The sequence below is a fragment of the Sminthopsis crassicaudata genome, chromosome 1, assembly GCF_048593235.1.
Source record: "Sminthopsis crassicaudata isolate SCR6 chromosome 1, ASM4859323v1, whole genome shotgun sequence".
In the NCBI taxonomy this organism is placed as follows: Eukaryota; Metazoa; Chordata; class Mammalia; order Dasyuromorphia; family Dasyuridae; genus Sminthopsis; species Sminthopsis crassicaudata.
The window spans coordinates 117869908-117889964 of record NC_133617.1 but is presented as its reverse complement, the minus strand read 5'-3'; the positions used below and the strand labels follow the sequence as shown (position 1 = coordinate 117889964).

Genomic DNA, 20057 nt, shown 5'->3' with positions numbered 1-20057 from the left:
CCTGATTACAATGTACTTGGGAAAGGTTTAACAATTTTCACTTTTTTAAGTCAGTGTGCAAGCTTTAGAGAGCCATTTCTATTTCAGTTTGATTCAACCATTCTAAATCAGCTCTCACACCAGAATCTATTTAGTGATCTCATCTAGATTGCATTTTTGTTTTAAAATTGGGACATTCTTCTATTTTCATTGCTTTTTTTTAAGTCTGTTTCTCTTCACAAAGACTTGCCAAGCTAGTTATATTTTTCAAGACTTTGTATTTGTTGCTGTTAAATTTTTTAAAATTTATTTTGGTTTTGGTTTATGAAATAAAACTAATATTTTCATAACATGATAGAATTAAAAAAAAACATGATTGAATGTTATTCCTTTTAAACTTATAATTATCATATAAATTTTTTTCTTCTAACACCATCCCCTTTTCCACACTCCCCATTTTTCAGATAAAGAAACTCTTGAGTACCTACTAGATACAGACCTTGCTGATCAAATATTTCCTTTAAATGGAGAGGCTTGATCAGGATCACACGTTGTCCAAGGCAAAATTTGAACTCAGCACTTCTCAGTCTATCCCGAACCTACATTTTCAATTTTGTCTCCTGCTACTCTCACTAAAAAGAATTTGCTGCTCTAGTTTAGTTGTTCTCCTAAGTATGTTCAGAATAGATTTTAAATATTCCTCTTTCCATGATGTTAACACTGCTCATTCCCTTCACCTTTTTCTCCAGGCACCCCAATTATTTACCTTTCAAAGATTGGGTCAGATCTCACTACTTTAATGGATAGACTAAGGGACTTAGAATGAGAAAGACCTGGGTTCTAGTATTAGCTTTGACATTTGTATAAGCATAAATAGGCAAGTCATGCTGAGCCTTAAATTCTTTATATGATCTATATCTATAAAAAATGAGGAAATTATGTTATTCTGTTTCAACCTATGATCCTCTCTAGCTCTTCTGAATTACTATAGCCTTTATTTTCCCCATCATTCATTTAGTTATTTATTATCATTGATATTGCTAGTTACATTTCAAGTCCAAGTCCCCTGTGAGCATACTTAATTAATAACTACCCCACCTGACCCAGTATTTCAGATGGGCCTTTTCACTCCTTACTCTCCTATTGTCTTCTCAAAAGTCTATCTTCCTCACTGCCAGATATGTATCTCCATAGCCCTCCTTCCCCCTACCCTCCCTCGCTTTACTCCTTTTTTGGAATTATATTCAAATAAACTACCATTTCATTGGGAAGGAGTGTGCCATTTTACTCTCCCTAGGCCACACTCATCTCTCTGTAACTTTTTGGACTAAAGTGCTCTTCCTTGACCACCCATTCTCCTATTAGAATATAAATTCCTTATATTCAAGGATTATCTTTACTTTTACATTTGTATTCTCTGGTCTTACACAGTGCTTAGCATATGATAAGCAATTAGTTAATGCTCATTCATTCAATCTTGTTCTCTCATCAAATTCTTCATTGAAGTTCCTCCTTGTGGTTGACTGCTTGGGCTAGATTATTTTTTTTCCCCATTGTGGAAACAGGAAGCACATCAGCCATCTCTGATACTATCCTTAATTTGTAGTATGCTGAAGTCTATTCACATCCATTGCCTATCTCTTTATTATTTTTTTTCATTTATTATTTATCCTTTTTGCAATTTCATCCTTAAATTCCCTGGAATTATTTGACTTAGACCTCTCACTATGTTTTCCTGAACTTGTTTTTCCCTCCATTGTTCCTCCATATTTTATGAGGCACTGCTGCTCTTATCTTCCACCATACTACTCTTTAAGATTTTAATCTGTAAGCCTTTGTTGCTCTTGGTCTGCTAAATCCCTTCATTGTCTAAGGGATTAAGGTGTGAGTTGATAAAGGTAGCATCTAAGCTTTTATTTTTCCTCCTTATCACAACAAATAAGACTTCAGAAATCATGATAGATTATATAAAAATTTGTTATTTTACCCAATTTCCATTTTTCGCTCTCTCAAACTTACTTGAAGGAATGTCATATGTTAGAATTGCTTCATATGTTTTCCATACCTTTTCATTTTCTAATTTGGTATTACTTTTTTTTTTTTCTTTTTTTCTACTGTGTCTGTGATCTGATTACAAATGGCTGGTTTGGAAAAGATTCCTGTTACTAACATGCTACCAGTTTATTATTTTCATTTTTTGTGGTGTTATTTGGTATTCATAGTATCTAGTACCTTTTGACTCTTCTTGAAAAAAGTATGTATGATATAGAGATATAAGAGATATATCTGTATAGTTTCCAAAATTGGCCTCTTATGCCTCCTTTCTAAATCCAGTTTTTCACTATGTAGCAAAGGATATGAAAATTGGTGGGTCTTGCCAGGTTTTAGAAGAATTTTTTCTAATTAAACTATGAGCTTCTGCTAATTTGTTTTTAATCCTCAAAATGTTTTGCATATACATTTGGTTGCCTCTTTTTCCTTCTGTAAATATTTTATTTTCTCCCTTTTTAAAACATATATAAAAATACACATATTTTAGAATATTCTCCTTATGAGTAGGGATTGTTTCATTTGTTCTTGTATCCTTCAGGCTTAACAAAGTGCTTGTCCATATTAAATGCTTTTAATAAATGCTTGTTGATTTGATTGTGTTTAAATCTCTGGATTAAATGCTTCTTAAATATTTAAAATTAGGGGAAAATAAAGTTTGAAACAAACTGCTATATAATAACCCCAATGTTAAATTATTTTCTATCACCTTGTTCTTTCCTAAATAAAATATAAAGATGTGAATTTTAAAGGTGAGGTACTTTCATCAGTAAACACTTATTAATAAGCACCTTTGTGTGCCAGGCACTATACTAAGTGCTGGAGATATAAGGAAAGCAAAAGACAAAAACATTCACAGCTCTTGAGGAGCTCACAGTCTAATAGAGACTACATGTAATCCACCATTTAATAAATAGGTAAAGAGATTGGCTATTAACCTATATTAACTTTTTTTTTTTCCCATTCCATACTCTTCACTAGGTTTAAATGAAGCTAATCTTAACCACATAGAGTCAGTTTTTATTTTACAAATTCTTTTAAATTGCTATTTGTGATGGAAAAGGTATGTGAGTAGTTTTTATTTTGTTGAGGTATAATTGAAAATATATGTTTAAGAATTAAAGCATTTGGATAGTGTCACATTTGGCATAAATATCAAGTAGTTTGCTGTGATTTTGCATACATATATTTTAAAGTATCTTCTATACTTACACATTCACCTGTGAAAGTATCAAATTAAGCACAGCTGATGAATTTTGAAAATAGCAACTGTCAAGCTCTGTTAAATCAATCAATGGCAAGATTGTATATTTAAATCATAGATAGTCATGAAAATGTATTTACATTTTCTAACCACTAATAAGCATAGCTGTCAGTTTCATTTTTGATAGTTCTATGACATGTTTTGGCTCTTGATATTTTACTTGTATGCTAATTTGTTTCTTGACACTCTGTGCCATAATCATATTTTGAGAATCACACTTTGAATGTATGATAATATAAGCCTCTTTTAAAAAAACAAGGTGTAATTTGACTGGTTAAGTATTATCCTAAAAAATAAGTCAATGTGAGATGCAAAATTGATCATCAGTAACATATTATTAAAACTTTGCCTTATAACATCAGATAACAAGCACTTATTAAACACTTAATATGTGAAGGCAGGAGATATGAAGGGGAAAAATATAGGGTACATGCTCCCAAAGAATTCTCATTTCTAATGGGGGAAAGCAAGGGTGGATGGATGGACTAACACATACACAGATATATTTGATTGTTTATAATGTGTGTGTGTGTGTGTGTGTGTGTGTGTGTGTGTGTGTGTGTGTGTGTGTGTGTGTGTGTGTGTATACACACACATACACAGACTAAATTGTAGGAAATCTCAAGAAAGGAATTAGTATTTGTAGGAAGCAAGAAAGAAAAGCCTCTTGCAAAAGGTGAGACTTGTGCTAAGTCTTTGTGCATATGGAGTATTCTGTTTGAGGAAAATCAAGGTTAGTGTTCCAAGTTCATAGAATATGTAGAAGGGAATAATGTGTAAGAAGACTTGAAGGTAGGAAGGGACCAGCCTATATGAAGTATTAAAAAAGCCACAGACAAGTTTAGACTTATCTGAAACCCTATAGTCCATAGACTATAGGGAAACACTGGAACTTGGTCAAGAGAGTAAAATTGTTAAGCCTATGCTTAGAACATTCCACATTTTCTAACATATGTGTGTGTGTGTGTGTGTGTGTGTGTATAAAATCATGAGTATTTTTCCTCTAAATGAGCATTTTGTTTTTGTTTTTTTGTCACCTCAGTAAGAGTTTAAATGACTTGCTCACAGTCTCATAGCTAGTATTTGTCAAATGTTTGAGGCCACATTTGAACTACTCAACTCCAGGGCTGATGCACTTGACTAACTGCTCCTGTTTTTCAAAGTAGACAATTTTTTAGTTCCCTTTTTAGCTCAAAAGTTTGATTCTATGACTTTGATTCCATGTCCTTCGATAAGTATATTATTTATGTGACAGTACTGCCACTACTAAAACGTATTTGGAATATTCTCTGTAAACTGCTTTTAGAATTAGTTTATGCTACACAAGAAATTGTCTTTTTACTTTAAAGCTCATACTTCATTTCAGTCCAAAATCAGTATCCATCCCACATGATTGCTCTCTTTATTACCTGTTATTATAGAGTTCACAAACTCAGAATGTTTTTTACATTTTTTAATGTAAAATTTTATTGTGTGCCAACCCCTGCTTTTCATGACCACTTACGGGCTCCATGATTTTATGATTATATTTCTTACTTAGAACTTGAGTTTAACTTTTTTTTTCTTTTTTTTTTTCTTTCTTTTTTTTTTTTTTTTTTTTTTTTTAAGAATGGAAAAGGAGTTCTAATTTTAGGAAAGAGGTTTTATTTTGAAAGGTTCTTGATGTTTCACCTAACTTGAAAAAGATTGGAAACAAGGTAATAAACTCATGTTAAAAGAATTTTATTCTTCCTGACTGAATAGAAAGCCTTTTATTAGATACGCAGTATATTTTTATACCAAAAGTAGTAGAATCAGCACCAGAATAAAAATATAACAGTTTGATGTGCCTTTACTGTGAATCATTATGCTTTTCGTTTAGATATACACTGTGTAGAGTGTTGCTCAGATTGTTCCTTATTCATAAGGTACTAAGGAGAGCAAGAGTTTCCAGATAATTTTTTGGCAAATGAAGGAAGAAAAGAAAATTTAGAGAAGAGTAAAAAAAGTCAAAAGATAGTTCATGAGAAATTATTTACAAATTTATCTATTCCTAAGTCAAAGGTAAATAAAGCGTATAATTTATGGCCATAAGTTTAGTTAATCAACATTTGTTAAATGCATATGATGTGCCAGGCTCTTGCTAAGCACTGGGAACACAGAAAAAAAGGCAAAAGACAGCCCCCGCCCTCAAGAAACTAACAATCTAATGAGATAGCATGCAAGCAAATATATCCAAAATACCTTACATACAAAATAAATGAAAAATAATTAACTGAGGGAAAACACTGGAATTAAGAGGAGTTAGGGAATGCTTTTTGTAGAAGGTGAGGTTTTAAGAGTTAGAGGATACCAGGGAGTAGATGGAGCAGAGAAAGGAGAGCATTCCAGGCATGGAGGATAGCCAGAGAGAATTCTGGAAGCCTAAAGATGGAGTATTGTTGGGTAGCCAGCAGATCAGTGGCACTGGATCAGAGCATGTGTTGGGGATTAAAGTGTAAAAAGATTGGAAAAACAGGAAAGGTCTAGATTATAAAGGGCTTTGAAGGCAGTAGGAAGCCACTGGAGTTTATTGAATAGTAAAGTGACATGATCAGACCTGTGCTTTAGGAAAATCCCATTTAGTGTCTGATTAGAGAATGAATTCAAGTGGGAATAGAGTTGAAGCAAGTAGACAGACCTATCATTAGATTATTGTAATAATCAAGGTGTGAGTTGATGAGGATCTACACATACTAGATTGACGGCAGTGTCAAGTGGAGGTGAGAATGTTTGAACAAGGTGTTAAAAAGGTGAAAACATCAGATGTTGGCAATAGCTTGGATGTGAGGGGCGAGAAATAGTGAAGAATTCAGGGTAACTCGTACTTTGGGAATCTGAGGGACTGAGAGGGTAATGTTGCTCTCTCAAATAATAGAGAAAGTAGGAGGAAGAAACGATTTAGGGATAAAGATAACAATAACATTAAAATATAAATACTAATTTATTTTAAGATTTCACTCCATTTAATGCTAAGCTTTTGCAACTTGGCCTAACATAACACAATTTCTATACAGCAATTTTTTTTGTTCTTTTCTTTTTCATCCTTTTCATTTAATAGTAACTAGGTTGTTCCCTTGATAGAGCACTTAGCCTAAGGTCAGGAAGCCCTGAATTCAAATCCCACCTCAGACATTTATTAGTTGTGTGGTCCTAGGCAAGTCACTTAAAAAAAAAAAAAAAAATCCCTGATTGCCTCAGAGTCCTCAGCTATAAAAATGGGATATTAAATGCACTTGGGTCAAAGGGTTTTTGTGAAAATTAAATATTTGTGAAGTACTTAGCACATGAAGCACCTTACTACGGTAGGCCCTATATAAGAGTTTTTTCTAATATATGGTTCTGAATCCATCTTTTTCCATAAATCCCATAGTTTTGTGCAAATTGCAGGAGTTAATTTAAGCTCAGCATGATGACATTTTCCCCCCTAGCTATTAGAATTATCTGCAAGTAAAAAGGGCTACTTTGAAAATAGCAGGTCTGGACTTCCAGCCAAGATGGCGGAGAAGAGGCACACATCTGCTTAAGCTCTGTGTTTTCTCTCAGAATTATTTCATGACAAGCCTTGGAATTAGTGCTTGACCGGAAAAAAACCCACAAAAAATTACCAACAGAAGACATCCTTGAAATTCGCCAGAAAAGGTCTGTTTTTCTCGGGGGTGGGGACAAACAGATCTGTCACAGGCCGAGGGCAAGCAGCAGGAGCTTGGCAGGCAGCTCACACTGCACAGACCAGGGGGAGGAGGCGTGTGATCTCTGCCATTTTTGCGGAAGGACCTTTACCACAGTGTGGATATTCTGTTTTGGCAGCAAGCCAGGATCAGCAGAGAAGCTGTAAACACAGGAGGTAAAGACTAAAATCCCGACAAGCTAGCATCTTTGGACCTGGCCCCTCTCACCCAGAGTGACTCAACTCTCAGAGTGAAGACACAGTGCAGCCATTGCTGTTCTGCTAGTGCCTCGCTGCTGTCCCCCGAAGTCTGTGGTAACACCATCCAGCCCTATTCCCCCCTCCCCACCAAAAAAGCAGAATATTTGTTTTTCTTGTTAATTTGTTTTCTTTGATTCTGCTCTGACAAAATGAGCAAAAAATTTAAAAGGACTCTAACCATTGATAGCTTCTATATGGCTAGAGAGCAGACTAAAAACAGACTGTCTCCAGACTCCCCAAAGGAGGATAATAACTCTCTAAAAAATAAAATTGGCAAAATGGGAAAAAATTCCATAGAACAAAACAACTCAGTTAAAAACTCACTTGGACAATTGGAAAAAGATATTAAAAAAAAAGATGTGAAAAAATACTTCATTGAAAATCATAATCGAACAAATAGAATTGAATGACTTGAGGAAACACAAAGAATCAGCCAAGCAAAACCAAAAAAAGGAAAGGATGGAAAAAAATGTCAAGTACCTTCTTGGGAAGACAAGAGACCTGGAAAATAGATCCAGGAGAGGCAATCTGAGAATAATTGGACTCCCTGAAAAATATGATGGAAAAAAAAAGAACCTGGACATTATTTTCCAGGAAATTATCAAAGAGAACTGCCCAGATGTTTTAGAAACAGAGGGTAAAATAGACATTGAAAGAATTCATCGATCACCTACTGAAAGGGACCCTAAAATCAAAACACCAAGAAATATATTGGCCAAGTTCAAGAACCATCAGACAAAGGAAAAAATACTGCAAGCTGCTAGAAAAAATCAATTCAAATGTGGAGGAGCCACAATAAGGATTACCCAGTATCTAGCAGTGTCCACATTAAAGGATCGAAGGGCCTGGAATATGATATTCCAAAAGGCTAAGGAACTTGGTATGCAGCCAAGAATAACTTACCCAGCAAAAATGAGCATCTTTTTCCAGGGAAGAAGATGGATATTGAACGAAATAAATGAATTTTATCTATTCTTGATGGGAAAAAAACAGATCTAAACAAAAAGTTTGATCTCCAAATACAGAACTCAAGAGATTTCTAAAATGGTAAAAAGAAATCTTGAGAACTATATTTCTGCCATAAAGATATATAAAGAACACATGTATAATTTGTTCTAAAAAGTTGAGGTGGGAAGGAAATTATACCAGAAAAAAGGTAAAGTGGTGGTACTACATGTCACGTAGAGACAAAGGTAACCTATTATATCTGAGAGAAAGAATGGAGGGGGATGAAAATAGTGTGTATCATATTCTCATTAGAACTGGCTTAAAGAGAAAAATATAGACATTCAATTTATGGTGAAACTCTTTCCACTTCATTGAAAAATGGGAGGGGAGAACAACTGTTTGGATATGTATATATATATTGTATTTAATTTATATTTTAACATATTTAACATGTATTGGTCAAGCTGCCATCTGGGGGGAGAGAGGAGGGGAAAAATTAGAACAAAAAGTTTGGCAATTGTCAATGTTGTAAAATTACTCATGCATATATCTGGTAAATAAAAACTATTAAAATATATTTTTAAAAAAGAAAAGAAAAGTGGGAGGGGAAAAGGGAAGGAGTAAGTTAAGCAGAAGGGAATACAGAAATTGTGAGGAAAAGGGGCAAAATAGGAGGAAGAACTCTAAGGAGGGGGAGGGATACTAAGAAGTGAGGGCTATGAGAAGCAAGTGCTCACAAGTTTAATACTGGCGAGGGCGGAAAGGGAAAGGAAAGGAGTAAAGCATAAGCAGGGGGTTAACATGATGGCAAGCAATACAGAATTAGTCATTTTAACCATAATATGAATGGGGTAAACTCCCCCATAAAGAGGAAGTGGTTAGCAGACTGGATTAAAAGCCAGAATCCTACAATATGTTGTTTACAGGAAACACACCTGAAACAGGGTAATATATACAGAATAAAAGTAAAAGGTTGGAACAGAATCTACTATGCTTCAGGTGAAGCCAAAACAAGCAAAAGCAGGGGTAGCCATCCTCATCTCAGATCAAGCAAAAGCAAAAATTGATCTAATTAAAAGAGATAAGAAAGGGCACTATATCTTGCTAAAGGGTAGCATAGATAATTAAGCTGTGTCAATATTAAACATATAAGCACCAAGTGGTGCAGCATCTAAATTCTGCAAGAAGAAATAGACAGCAAAACTATAATAATGAGATCTCAACCTTGCATTCTCAGAATTAGATAAATCAAACCACTAAATAAGAAAGAAGTCAAAAGGGTAAATAGAATACTAGAAAAGTTTGATATGATACATCTTTGGAGAAAACTAAATGGAGACAGAAAGGAGTACACTTTCTTCTCAGCAGTTCATGGAACCTATACAAAAATTGAGCATATATTAGGACACAAAAATCTCAAAATCAAATGCAGTAAAGCAGAAATAGTAAATTCTTCCTTTTCAGATCACGATGCCATGAAAATTACATTCAATAAAAAGCCAGGGGAAAATAGACCAAAAAATAATTGGAAACAAAATAATCTCATACTAAAGAATGATTGGGTGAAACAGGAAATCATAGACATGATTAATAACTTCCCCCAAGAAAATGACAATAATGAGACATCATAGCAAAATGTGTGGGATACAGCTAAAGCAGTAATAAGGGGAAATGTTATATCTCTAGAGGCCTACTTGCATAAAATAGAGAAAGAGAAGGTCCATGAATTGAGCTTACAACTAAAAATGCTAGAAAAGGAACAAGTTTAAAACCCCCAGACTAATACAAAACTTGAAATTCTAAAAATAAAAGGTGAGATTAATAAAATTGAAAGTAAAAAAAAAAAAAAAAAACTATTGAATTAATTAATAAAACTAATAGTTGGTTCTATGAAAAACTAACAAAATAGACAGACTCTTAGTAAATCTGATTAAAAAAAGGAAAGAGGAAAATCAAATTGTTAGTCTTAAAAATGAAAAGGAAGAACTCACCATTAATGAAAAGGAAGAAATTAGAACAATAATTAGGAGTTACTTTGCCCAACTTTATGCCAAAAATTCGATAACTTAAATGAAATGGAAGAATACCTTCAAAAATATAGCTTTCCCAGATTAACAGAGGAAGAAGTAAATAGTCTAAATAGTCCATTTCAGAAAAAGAAATAGAACAAGCTATAAACCAACTCCCTAAGAAAAAATCCCCAGGACCAGATGTATTTACATGTGAATTCTACCAAACATTTAAAAAACAATTAACTCCAATGCTATGTAAACTATTTGAAAAACTATTTGAAAAAATAGGGATTGTAGGAGTCCTACCAAATTCCTTTTATGACACAGACATGGTAATAATACCTAAACCAGGTAGGTTGAAAACAGAGAAAGATAATTATAGACCAATCTCCCTAATGAATATTGATGCTAAGATCTTAAAATCATCCCCAGGATAATACACTATATGACCAAGTGGGATTTATACCAGGAATTCAGAGCTGGTTCAATATTAGAAAAACTATTAGCATAGACTATATCAATAACCAAATTAACAAAAACCATATGATCATCTCAATAGATGCAGAAAAAGCATTTGACAAAATCCAACATCCATTCCTACTAAAAACACTGAAGAGTATAGGAATAAATGGACTCTTCCTTAAAATAGTCAGGAGCATATATTTAAAACCGTCAGTAAGCATCATATGTAATGGAGATAAACTGGAACCTTTCCCAGTACAATCAGGAGTGAAACAAGATTGCCCACTATCACCATTACTATTCAAAATAGTACTAGAAATGCTAGCCTTGGCAATAAGAGCCGAGAAAGAGAATCAATGAATTAGAGTAGGAAACGAAGAAATCAAACTATCACTCTTTGCAGATGATATGATGGTATACTTAGAGAACCCCAAAGATTCTGCTAAAAACCTATTAGAAATAATTTATAACTTTAGGAAAGTTGCAGGATACAAAATAAATCCACATAAATCCTCAGCATTTTTATACATTACCAACACAATCCAAGAGCAAGAGATATAAAGAGAAATTCCATTCAAAATAACTGTCGATAGTACAAAACATTTGGGAATAGATCTACCAAAGGAAAGTCAGGAATTATATGAGCAAAATTATAAAACACTTGCCACAAAAATAAAGTCAGATTTAAATAATTGGAAAGACATTAAGTGCTCTTGGATAGGACGAGCGAATATAATAAAGATTACAATACTCCCTAAATTAATCTATTTAGTGCTATACTAACCAGACTCCCATGAAACTGTTTTAATGACCTAGAAAAAATAACAACAAAATTCATATGGAAGAACAAAAGGTCGAGAATTTCAAGGGAATTAATGGAAAAAAAAATTCAAATGAAGGTGGTCTAGCTGTACCTGATCTAAAACTATATTATAAAGCAGCAGTCACCAAAACCATTTGGTATTGGCTAAGAAATAGTCTAGTTGATCAGTGGAATAGATTAGGTTCACAGGCCAAAATAGTGAACAACTATAGCAATCTAGTGTTTGACAAACCCAAAGATCCAAATTTTGGGGATAACAATTTGTTATTTAAGGAAAACTGCTGGGAAAACTAGAAATTAGTATGGCAGAAATTAGACATGCACCCACACTTAACAACCACATACCATGATAAGATCAAAATGGGTCCATGATTTAGGCATAAAGAATGAGATCATAAATAAATTAGAAAAACATAGCATAGTTTACCTCTCAGACTTGTGGAGGAGGAAGGAATTTATGACCAGAGGAGAACTAGAGATCATTATTGATCACAAAATAAAAAAATTTGATTACATCAAATTAAAAAGCTTTTGTACAAACAAAACTAATGCAAACAAGATTAGAAGGGAAGTAACAAATTGGGAAAATATTTTTACAGTTAAAGGTTCTGATAAAGGCCTCATTTCCATAATATATAAAGAACTGAAATCAAGCCATTCTCCAATTGATAAATGGTTAAAGAATATGAACAAGACAATTTTCAGATGATGAAATTGAAACTATTTCTACTCATATGAAAGAGTGTTCCAAATCACTGTTGATCAGAGAAATGCAAATTAAAACAACTCTGAGATACCACTTCATACCTGTCAGATTGGCTAAGATGACAGGAACAAATAATGATGAATGTTGGAGGGGATGTAGGAAAAATGGGACATTGATGCATTGTTGGTGGAGTTGTGAAAGAATCTAACCATTCGGGAGAACAATCTGGAATTATGCCCAAAAAGTTATCAAACTGTGCATACCCTTTGATCGAGCAGTGCTAGTACTGGGCTTATATCCCAAAGAAATACTTAAGAAGGGAAAGGGACTTGTATGTGCCAAAATGTTTGTGGCAGCCTTTTTTATAGTGGCTAGAAACTGGAAAATGAATGGATGCCCATCAATTGGAGAATGGTTGGGTAAATTATGGCATATGACTGTTGTGGAATGTTACTGTTCTATAAGAAATGACCAGCAGGATGAATACAGAGAGCCTTGGAGAGACTTACATGAACTGATGCTGAGTGAAATGAGCAGAAGCAGGAGATCATTATATACTTCAACAACAGTACTATATGAGGATGTATTCTGATGGAAGTGGATATTTTCAAAAAAGAGAAGATCTAATTCAGATATAGTTGATCAATGATGGACAGAATCAACTACACCCAGAGAAGGAACACTGGGAAATGAATGTAAACTGTTTGCATTTTTTCCTTCCCAGTTTATTTTTACCTTCTGAATCCAATTCTTCCTGTGCAACAAAAAAAAAAATCAGTTCACACATATATTGTATCTAGGATATACTACTACATATTTAACATGTGTGGGAATGCCTGCCATCTAGGGTAGGGGGTGGAGGGAAGGAGGGGAAAATATGGAACAGAAGTGAGTGCAAGGGATAATGTTAAAAAAAAAATTACCCATGCATATATACTGTCAAAAAAAAAAGTCATAGTTATAAAATTAATTTAAAAAATAAATATGTGCCAAAAAAAAAAAAAAAAAACCTACAAAAAGAAAAGAAAATAGCAGGTCTGTTGCATCTTGATTTCATTAAAGAAAAACTGAATTTTGGGAAAGTTGTAGATGGGATTCTTATTTAAGTATGTTGATCTAGTTTTCCTCAAATAAGATAAATTTTTTAAATGACAATTACTTTTTAGTATTTTTGCATATTTTTATTTTTTTATATGATTTGTGCAGTCCTTGAAAACTATCATTCTTCAATCAAATGTTATTTGTATTTCTTTAAAGTTTTCAGAATGTTTAGGCATGGTCCAGTGAAAGGGATGCTACACTTGAATCCCATTCATCTAGTTCCCAGGTCTTAGCTCTGACACTTAATTTTATAATGTTGTGCAAGTCATTTAACTTCTGTGGGCCTCAAGCTTTCTCATCGGCAACATCAGGGGAATTGTTACTGTATTAGAAGACTGTCCAAGGTCCTTTCTGCCTTGAAATCTGTGGTCTGTATTTTATCTGTAGCCACCTATCTCTTCTTTCTCCCTTGTGTTGCTATGTTACTTCTTTACTTTCCTTTACTCCCTTTTCTTCAACTCCACCAGTTTATAAAAATTATTTCAAAAATGAGGAGAATATCAGTAGTTGGAATGATCCATTTCTCAGGGAATGATCTGTCAGTGGTAAAATACGGATTTATGGGCAGGGAGCAACCAACTCTGAAGTAGTTTGATAACATAGAAAAAGCAGAAGAATTAGCACTTCCTAATGGTTTTTACCTGGGTATATTAAACCCATTGAAAAGCTCATTGTCATGCTTAATAATTGAAGGAATTGCTGGTTTATTGGTTTCTATTATAAGAAGCTTCATGGATTTAAGTTTCAATTTCTAGTTACCATCCTTATCAGAAATTCTAATATAGACAGCAATTCATGCACTCAGCCTACTTTATATACAATTAAAATATAACAAGATCTAGATGACAGATATAAAAATTATAAGATATACCAAAATTTCACTGTACTTCTTTTCACTAAAGAAAAAATAAACAAAATTGTAATGGGGTTGGGTCTAGGATTGTGAGTTGAAGTGGACTTTAAAGTTCCTCATTTTCAAATTAAAAAAAACTAAGGACCAAAGCATGTCCGGTGCAAGCTGGTTTGATGAGACATTGAGCTGTGATGATGATCATATATAATTGGATTCTTCTGAACAGTTTCGGATTTAATTTATTACAAATTTAGGGAGACTGCTCCTAGGAATAATATAGTTAGTAGCTAAATCATGATTGAAATCCAAATCTTTTAACTGGAAAATCCTGAAGAAGAAAAGACAGGTGAGGTTATTTTAGTTGTCTTCCAAATATGACAAAATATGAAAGAGAGACTACATCATTCCAAAAGTCAAAAGTAGCAATGTATGAAGTTGTGGCAGGGAAAATTTAGATTTGATGTGAGAAAAAAAAAATTTTTTTAATGAAAAAGATTCCTCTGAGAAGTAGTAGGTTTTCTTTCAGTGGAGGTCTTTTAGCAGAAGCTGAATAAACATTTGTCATATATGTAGCATTGAGGATGTATCATCTGCTTCCATTCACCCCAAAAGGCTTTTTTTTTTTTTTTTTTTTTTTTTTTGAGAGGGTTTGTTTCTTAGTTTTTACATTAAATTGACATCTGGAATATCCTTGGCTAAGAAGAAAGTTCTCTTGTTCATTTCATTCACAGTGTCTTTGAAAGGTTCTTATTCAATGTAGTCTGATGGAGCTGCCAGTCAAGATTATTTGAATTATTCTGGAGAGTTTTAGATTTAATTTACCACAGATTTGAAAAGACTGCTCATAGAAATGTTTAGTTTAGGGTAGAAAAATGTTCAAGTCAATTTTTAAAATTGCTTTTCTACAATCAGCTGATTAATATAATCCTTCATTATAATTAGGGAGATGTCTGTTTATTTAAGACATATCTGCCTGTAATTGCACAAGTATAAGCAGTTCTGGTTTTCAGGGAAACAATATGGGGTCCCACATTTTAAGTAAACTCTTTAAAACAATAGTCTTATTTGGGTTTAAAAAATGTTTTTCTCTCTTGTTCATTTCATAAAGAGTTATAAAATACATTATGTAGGGCCAGAATTTCCAAGGTGATAAGCTTGCAAGTGTAGAAATCATAAAGTTGTGTGCCCTGGAGACTTTTCTAGAGGTTTGTGAAAGGGAAATTCAAGAGATTCTCATCTATTGAGTTTCTCTTTGACATAAGGAATATGAATTTACAGTAGTTCTACCTCTGTCCACAATAAAATACCTCTCTTATTGGAATGAACTTCCTTTTAGATATAACAGGAGCAAAATATGAAGAAAAGAGATTAAATCAAGGTGAGGGGGGAAGAAGTTTCACAGCTTCTGAGGATTAGGCACAAAGGGAGTAAGCTTTTGGCTATCGTACAATATTTGTCAAATTAACTCTTTAGAATGATATTTCTAAGACAAACTTACTTTATTCATAATAATAGAAGCTATTACATTACAGTAATATAAAATGATCCACTATTTTCTCATGGATTCCTTTCATGTTAACTGATTTTAAATTTACATTTTTGTCTGTCATTCTAAGACATATTTCTACATGCTAGTATTTTAGTTTTATTTCTGACAGTGTGGCTGACAAGTCTAAAGTGTAACTAAGCCGTCAAGATATATGCTTAAAAATGTGTCAATAACTAAGGAATAAATTAAAATATTTCTAGGATAGTGTCTTTTTGCTATGTCTTATATGTCTTATGTAGGAAGAGGCAGGTTGGCTTAGTAGACACCATTGGCCTCAAAGCCAGGAAAGCCATGGGTCAAAGTCCTGCTTCTGACACATATTTAATGTGTATTCCTGAGCAAGTGATTTTAATTCTCAATGCATCTGCCAACACTCTAGGACCGGAAGCTGCAAAGAAGGTACTATCTGAATTGGTACCGGGATCATCTTCACCAGGGAATTCCTTATACTAATGACATTATGTGTTCAGGCCTTCTCTTATATATGAGTATAAGTCTTTGCTTTTGTTTCTTTTCTATTAGGTAGAATCCATTTAGAATTTAGAAATCCATGAGTGGGACAATTAGTAGGGCATATTTCAGTACTTGTAGCCAGTAATAATATTTATTTATTTGGTACTTGGCATTTTTCCAGATGCCTTCCTTCACAGCTCTAAAATAAACAGTGCAAATATTATTCCTGTGTTATAGATGAGATTCTTTTAGATGAATCATTTATTAAAATATCTTTTTCAATGTAATCTAAGTACCTTTTTCTTTGGGAATAAGCAGGATATCAGTTTATACTTTGTAACAGATGGTTTTTATTATGCATGTTTAAAAACTCATCAATAGAGAATAATATGGACTGAAAATCTATGTTCTGAGTCATATTCTGAGCACAGTATAAGTTATACTGAAGCCAACCCTAACATTTTATCACCGTGTGGGTATTTCTTTTTGCTTTTCTAGCATTTGATTGGTCACTTTCTATGACTACTGATATCACTTTATCAAAAAAATTTGTTGGGCACAATTTTTAAACTGCACCTTAAAAATTTTAAGCGTATAAAGCAGAACTTCTTAAATTGTTTCCATTTGCGACCCTTTTTTACCTGAGAAATTTTTATGTTATTCTGAGTATATAGGTATACAAGTCAAATATTTACTAATAATAAATCATAATTTGGCAATTTATCACACACACACACACATACATTCAGGTACATGACTTTATATGGAGTCATGGCCCACATTTTGAGAAGCTTTGATCTAAACTACAGGATGAAAACATATCTTAAAGAATAATTGCTTGACATGATGGATTTATATGTTTGATGTTATATATCTGGATGCTGCTAGTCTAAATTTTTGTTCAGATTATAAATAAAAATAATTTTATTTCAAGAGTTGTAGAAATATTTCTTTATAAAAGAGAAACACATTCAGATTTTCACAATTTTGCCCAAGGGAATAGATCTTAAAAGATACAGTTCTTATAGCTGGAATAATATAAATAAGTTGTACAGGGATGATTATTCAAGAGATCATTGTCAACCCATCCTTCTCAAACCCATGTGTCACACCAGTTCTTCTACTTATCCACTTTGTCAGGTTTATATTTCCTTCTGCTTTCTCAGCTTTATACAATGTTTTTAAGAATCGGCTATAGATGTACCAAGAATATAGTTGATAGAAATATGCAAAGAGAAAAAAACATTTTTGTAAGTGATTAGCTACAGCATGAGGTTTTTACAATCAAACATTTGATTAAAAGGTCCAGAAAAAATAAAACTCTTTTAGTTTTGTGGTTTAGTGATGATGGAAAAGTATTTGGTAATGACAAGCAACTAACATTAAAGGTCTTCTCCCACAAGAAGTATCTCATTTTTATATTAATATTTCTCAACAAATGCAATCACAAAGATAACTGTTCAGTGATTCTGTTAATATCAAATGAAGCCTAAAATAGGGAGGTATGTTTTTTTATCAAAAATGTTCATCACCATGAGATCCTTTATGATATCTTGTTTGTAGGTGATAATGTGCTGATTGCCTCAAATTCCAGAATTTCATAGGTCCTGTGCACTGAGATTGATGAATTAAAGAAAATCAACTTAATAATCTAAATAGGAAAAATAAAATTAGGAAAAAAAAAAAAGGTTTGTTGCTCTTATTATAATGTGTTGGCAATAGTCCATTGAATTTGTATCTCAATATAATGTGTCTCTTAGGGATAGGCAGTGCATGTGGATCGTGAATTGGGCATAAAATTGAGTAGATGGAAGAGAGTGGATTGAATTGATAGTACATAGAGAATTTCATGATTCTGAACTGCTTCATGTTATATGAATATGTATACTTTAAAATATTCTCCATAACCTTTGAAGTTGCAGCAATGCCTCAATCTTTGAAGAATTAAAGTTGTAGACAACCTAAAAGAGACATATGATAGTTACAGATTAAGCTCTAGCATATTTCCAATGATGACCTATATTCAGAAAGTTGTGTAAGGGATATCATAAAGGAAATGTTTCGTTAGAAAAAGAGAATGGATTGAATATTTGGTGTGAATGAGGGATAGCGAATGAATAACCCTTGTGTTCCATTGGTACTCTTGGCATATTGTTACAAGGCCAAGAAGACTCCCAGAGTGTTGAATGGGTCCTTGGAGGGTAGAAGATAGGGAGGAAAAGAGGAAGGATATAGAGATGAGAAAATAGACAAGAATAATACAGGATTCAGCACCAAAACAGGGTATATACACACAAATGAAACCATAGATCTAAGTATTTTAAAAGTGAAGTGTTAGGAAAGATTGATGTGTCATTCATATTTATGCCATTTAAGTATGTATGTATTTTTAGTACAAACTTTTTTAAATATGAGAAGTGTGAATATCAGTTTGACATTAGAGGAGTGGTGTTAAAATCAGGAAGTACCAGTTCTGCCTCAGACTAGTTCCATGGCCAAGCACAAATTCCTTCACCTTGTCGTTACAGGTCAGAAGTATCATTTGTAAGATAATTGCTGATCTGCAGTTGTTGGTAGAATGTCCACATCAAGAGTTGACTCTGCCCAATGAAAAAAAATAACAGTCTACACAAAAAACAGTGCAAAAAATTGCTCGACCATTATAGTGATAGTACTCCCGCCTAATAAATGTTAAACTAATCTTTACTTGATTAGATATAAGTAATCCAGTGATTTTAGTGCCCCAGAGGTAAGTTATTGGCCAGGTAAAAACCAAGACTACTAGTTTTATTCGATTCTCTAGAGGGGAAAAGTGTTACTTGAGATATTTGCCATGTTATATACACTGAGGGCATTCAATAACTCTTAATTGATAAAGAACATTGTATCATTTGTTTCAACTTTAAGTTGCTGTTGGTAGAATATACTTAGTTGTATAAGGAAATATATTGTGCCACACTTAGTTACTTATAGTTTCATCATTTATGATTTATAGTTTAATTATATCAGGTTCTGTTTGATTTTTCTCTATAAACAAGTAAATATCATTTCACCTAGTTATTATCACTCATCCATATCACACTAATTAAATTAATGTCAAAAGTAAATGATGCATATTTCATTAAACATTTCTGATTAATTTTATCTTTCTTTTCTATAGAAACTCAAACAGAAGAATCAACAGCTGAAACAAATTATGGACCAATTACGGAATCTCATCTGGGACATAAACGCCATGTTGGCAATGAGGAACTGAACTGTTTCTTAAATTTGTATGATTTACATATTTATGACTTATATAACTATTTTGTTCTCTTTGGCTTTAGTTTCTTTTTTAAAACAGTAGCTTATTTACAACTCCATCCCACTATTGCAAAACTTAATTTAAATTATTGTGTTATCTCAGATATGCATTAAATATTTGCTTTATAGGTAAGAAACCATTGTAACATCTCTCTGTTAAGTAAAAAAATTGACAGCTCTTAACTTTTGTTTTCTGATTCAGCAATTACGTGAAAAAATCTGAATCCATTTTTTATCATTAAATTTATTTTTCTTGAATTGTCTTGATTTTATCATTTTATATAGCAAAGATGAATTTACTAAACTTTTGTTAATATTCTGTATTCAAATAACTTAAAATGTTAACCCCTTATTTCTAAATTGAAAAAAAAAATCAATTAAGCTATACTGCTTGTGTGTGTGTGAACACTGAATCTTGAAAATTAATATAAATATAAATATGTAGTAGTTTCTGTTGGAAACTTGCTTATGCATCCAAACAATTTATTCAGAACTATCATTATATGAGGGTTTAGATATTTAGTTGGTCTTTTATTGAGCAGAAAGGGTTGAAGGGGATGTTAGTCTACATTTTAGAACATCTTTAAGTATCTAAACCTATAAAGT

General features: G+C 32.9%; 1 protein-coding gene across 1 annotated transcript in view; it reads left to right on the top strand.

The window, feature by feature from the left end:
* MED30 (mediator complex subunit 30) overlaps positions 1-19709 on the top strand; it is a 34474-nt gene extending 14765 nt beyond the window's left edge. The window contains exon 4 of the mRNA XM_074266563.1: positions 19309-19709. Within this exon, the coding sequence (XP_074122664.1) occupies positions 19309-19404 (96 nt within the window). The 3' untranslated portion in view covers positions 19405-19709. The remainder of the gene's footprint in view (positions 1-19308) is intronic.
* The last annotated feature ends 348 nt before the right edge of the window (positions 19710-20057 follow it).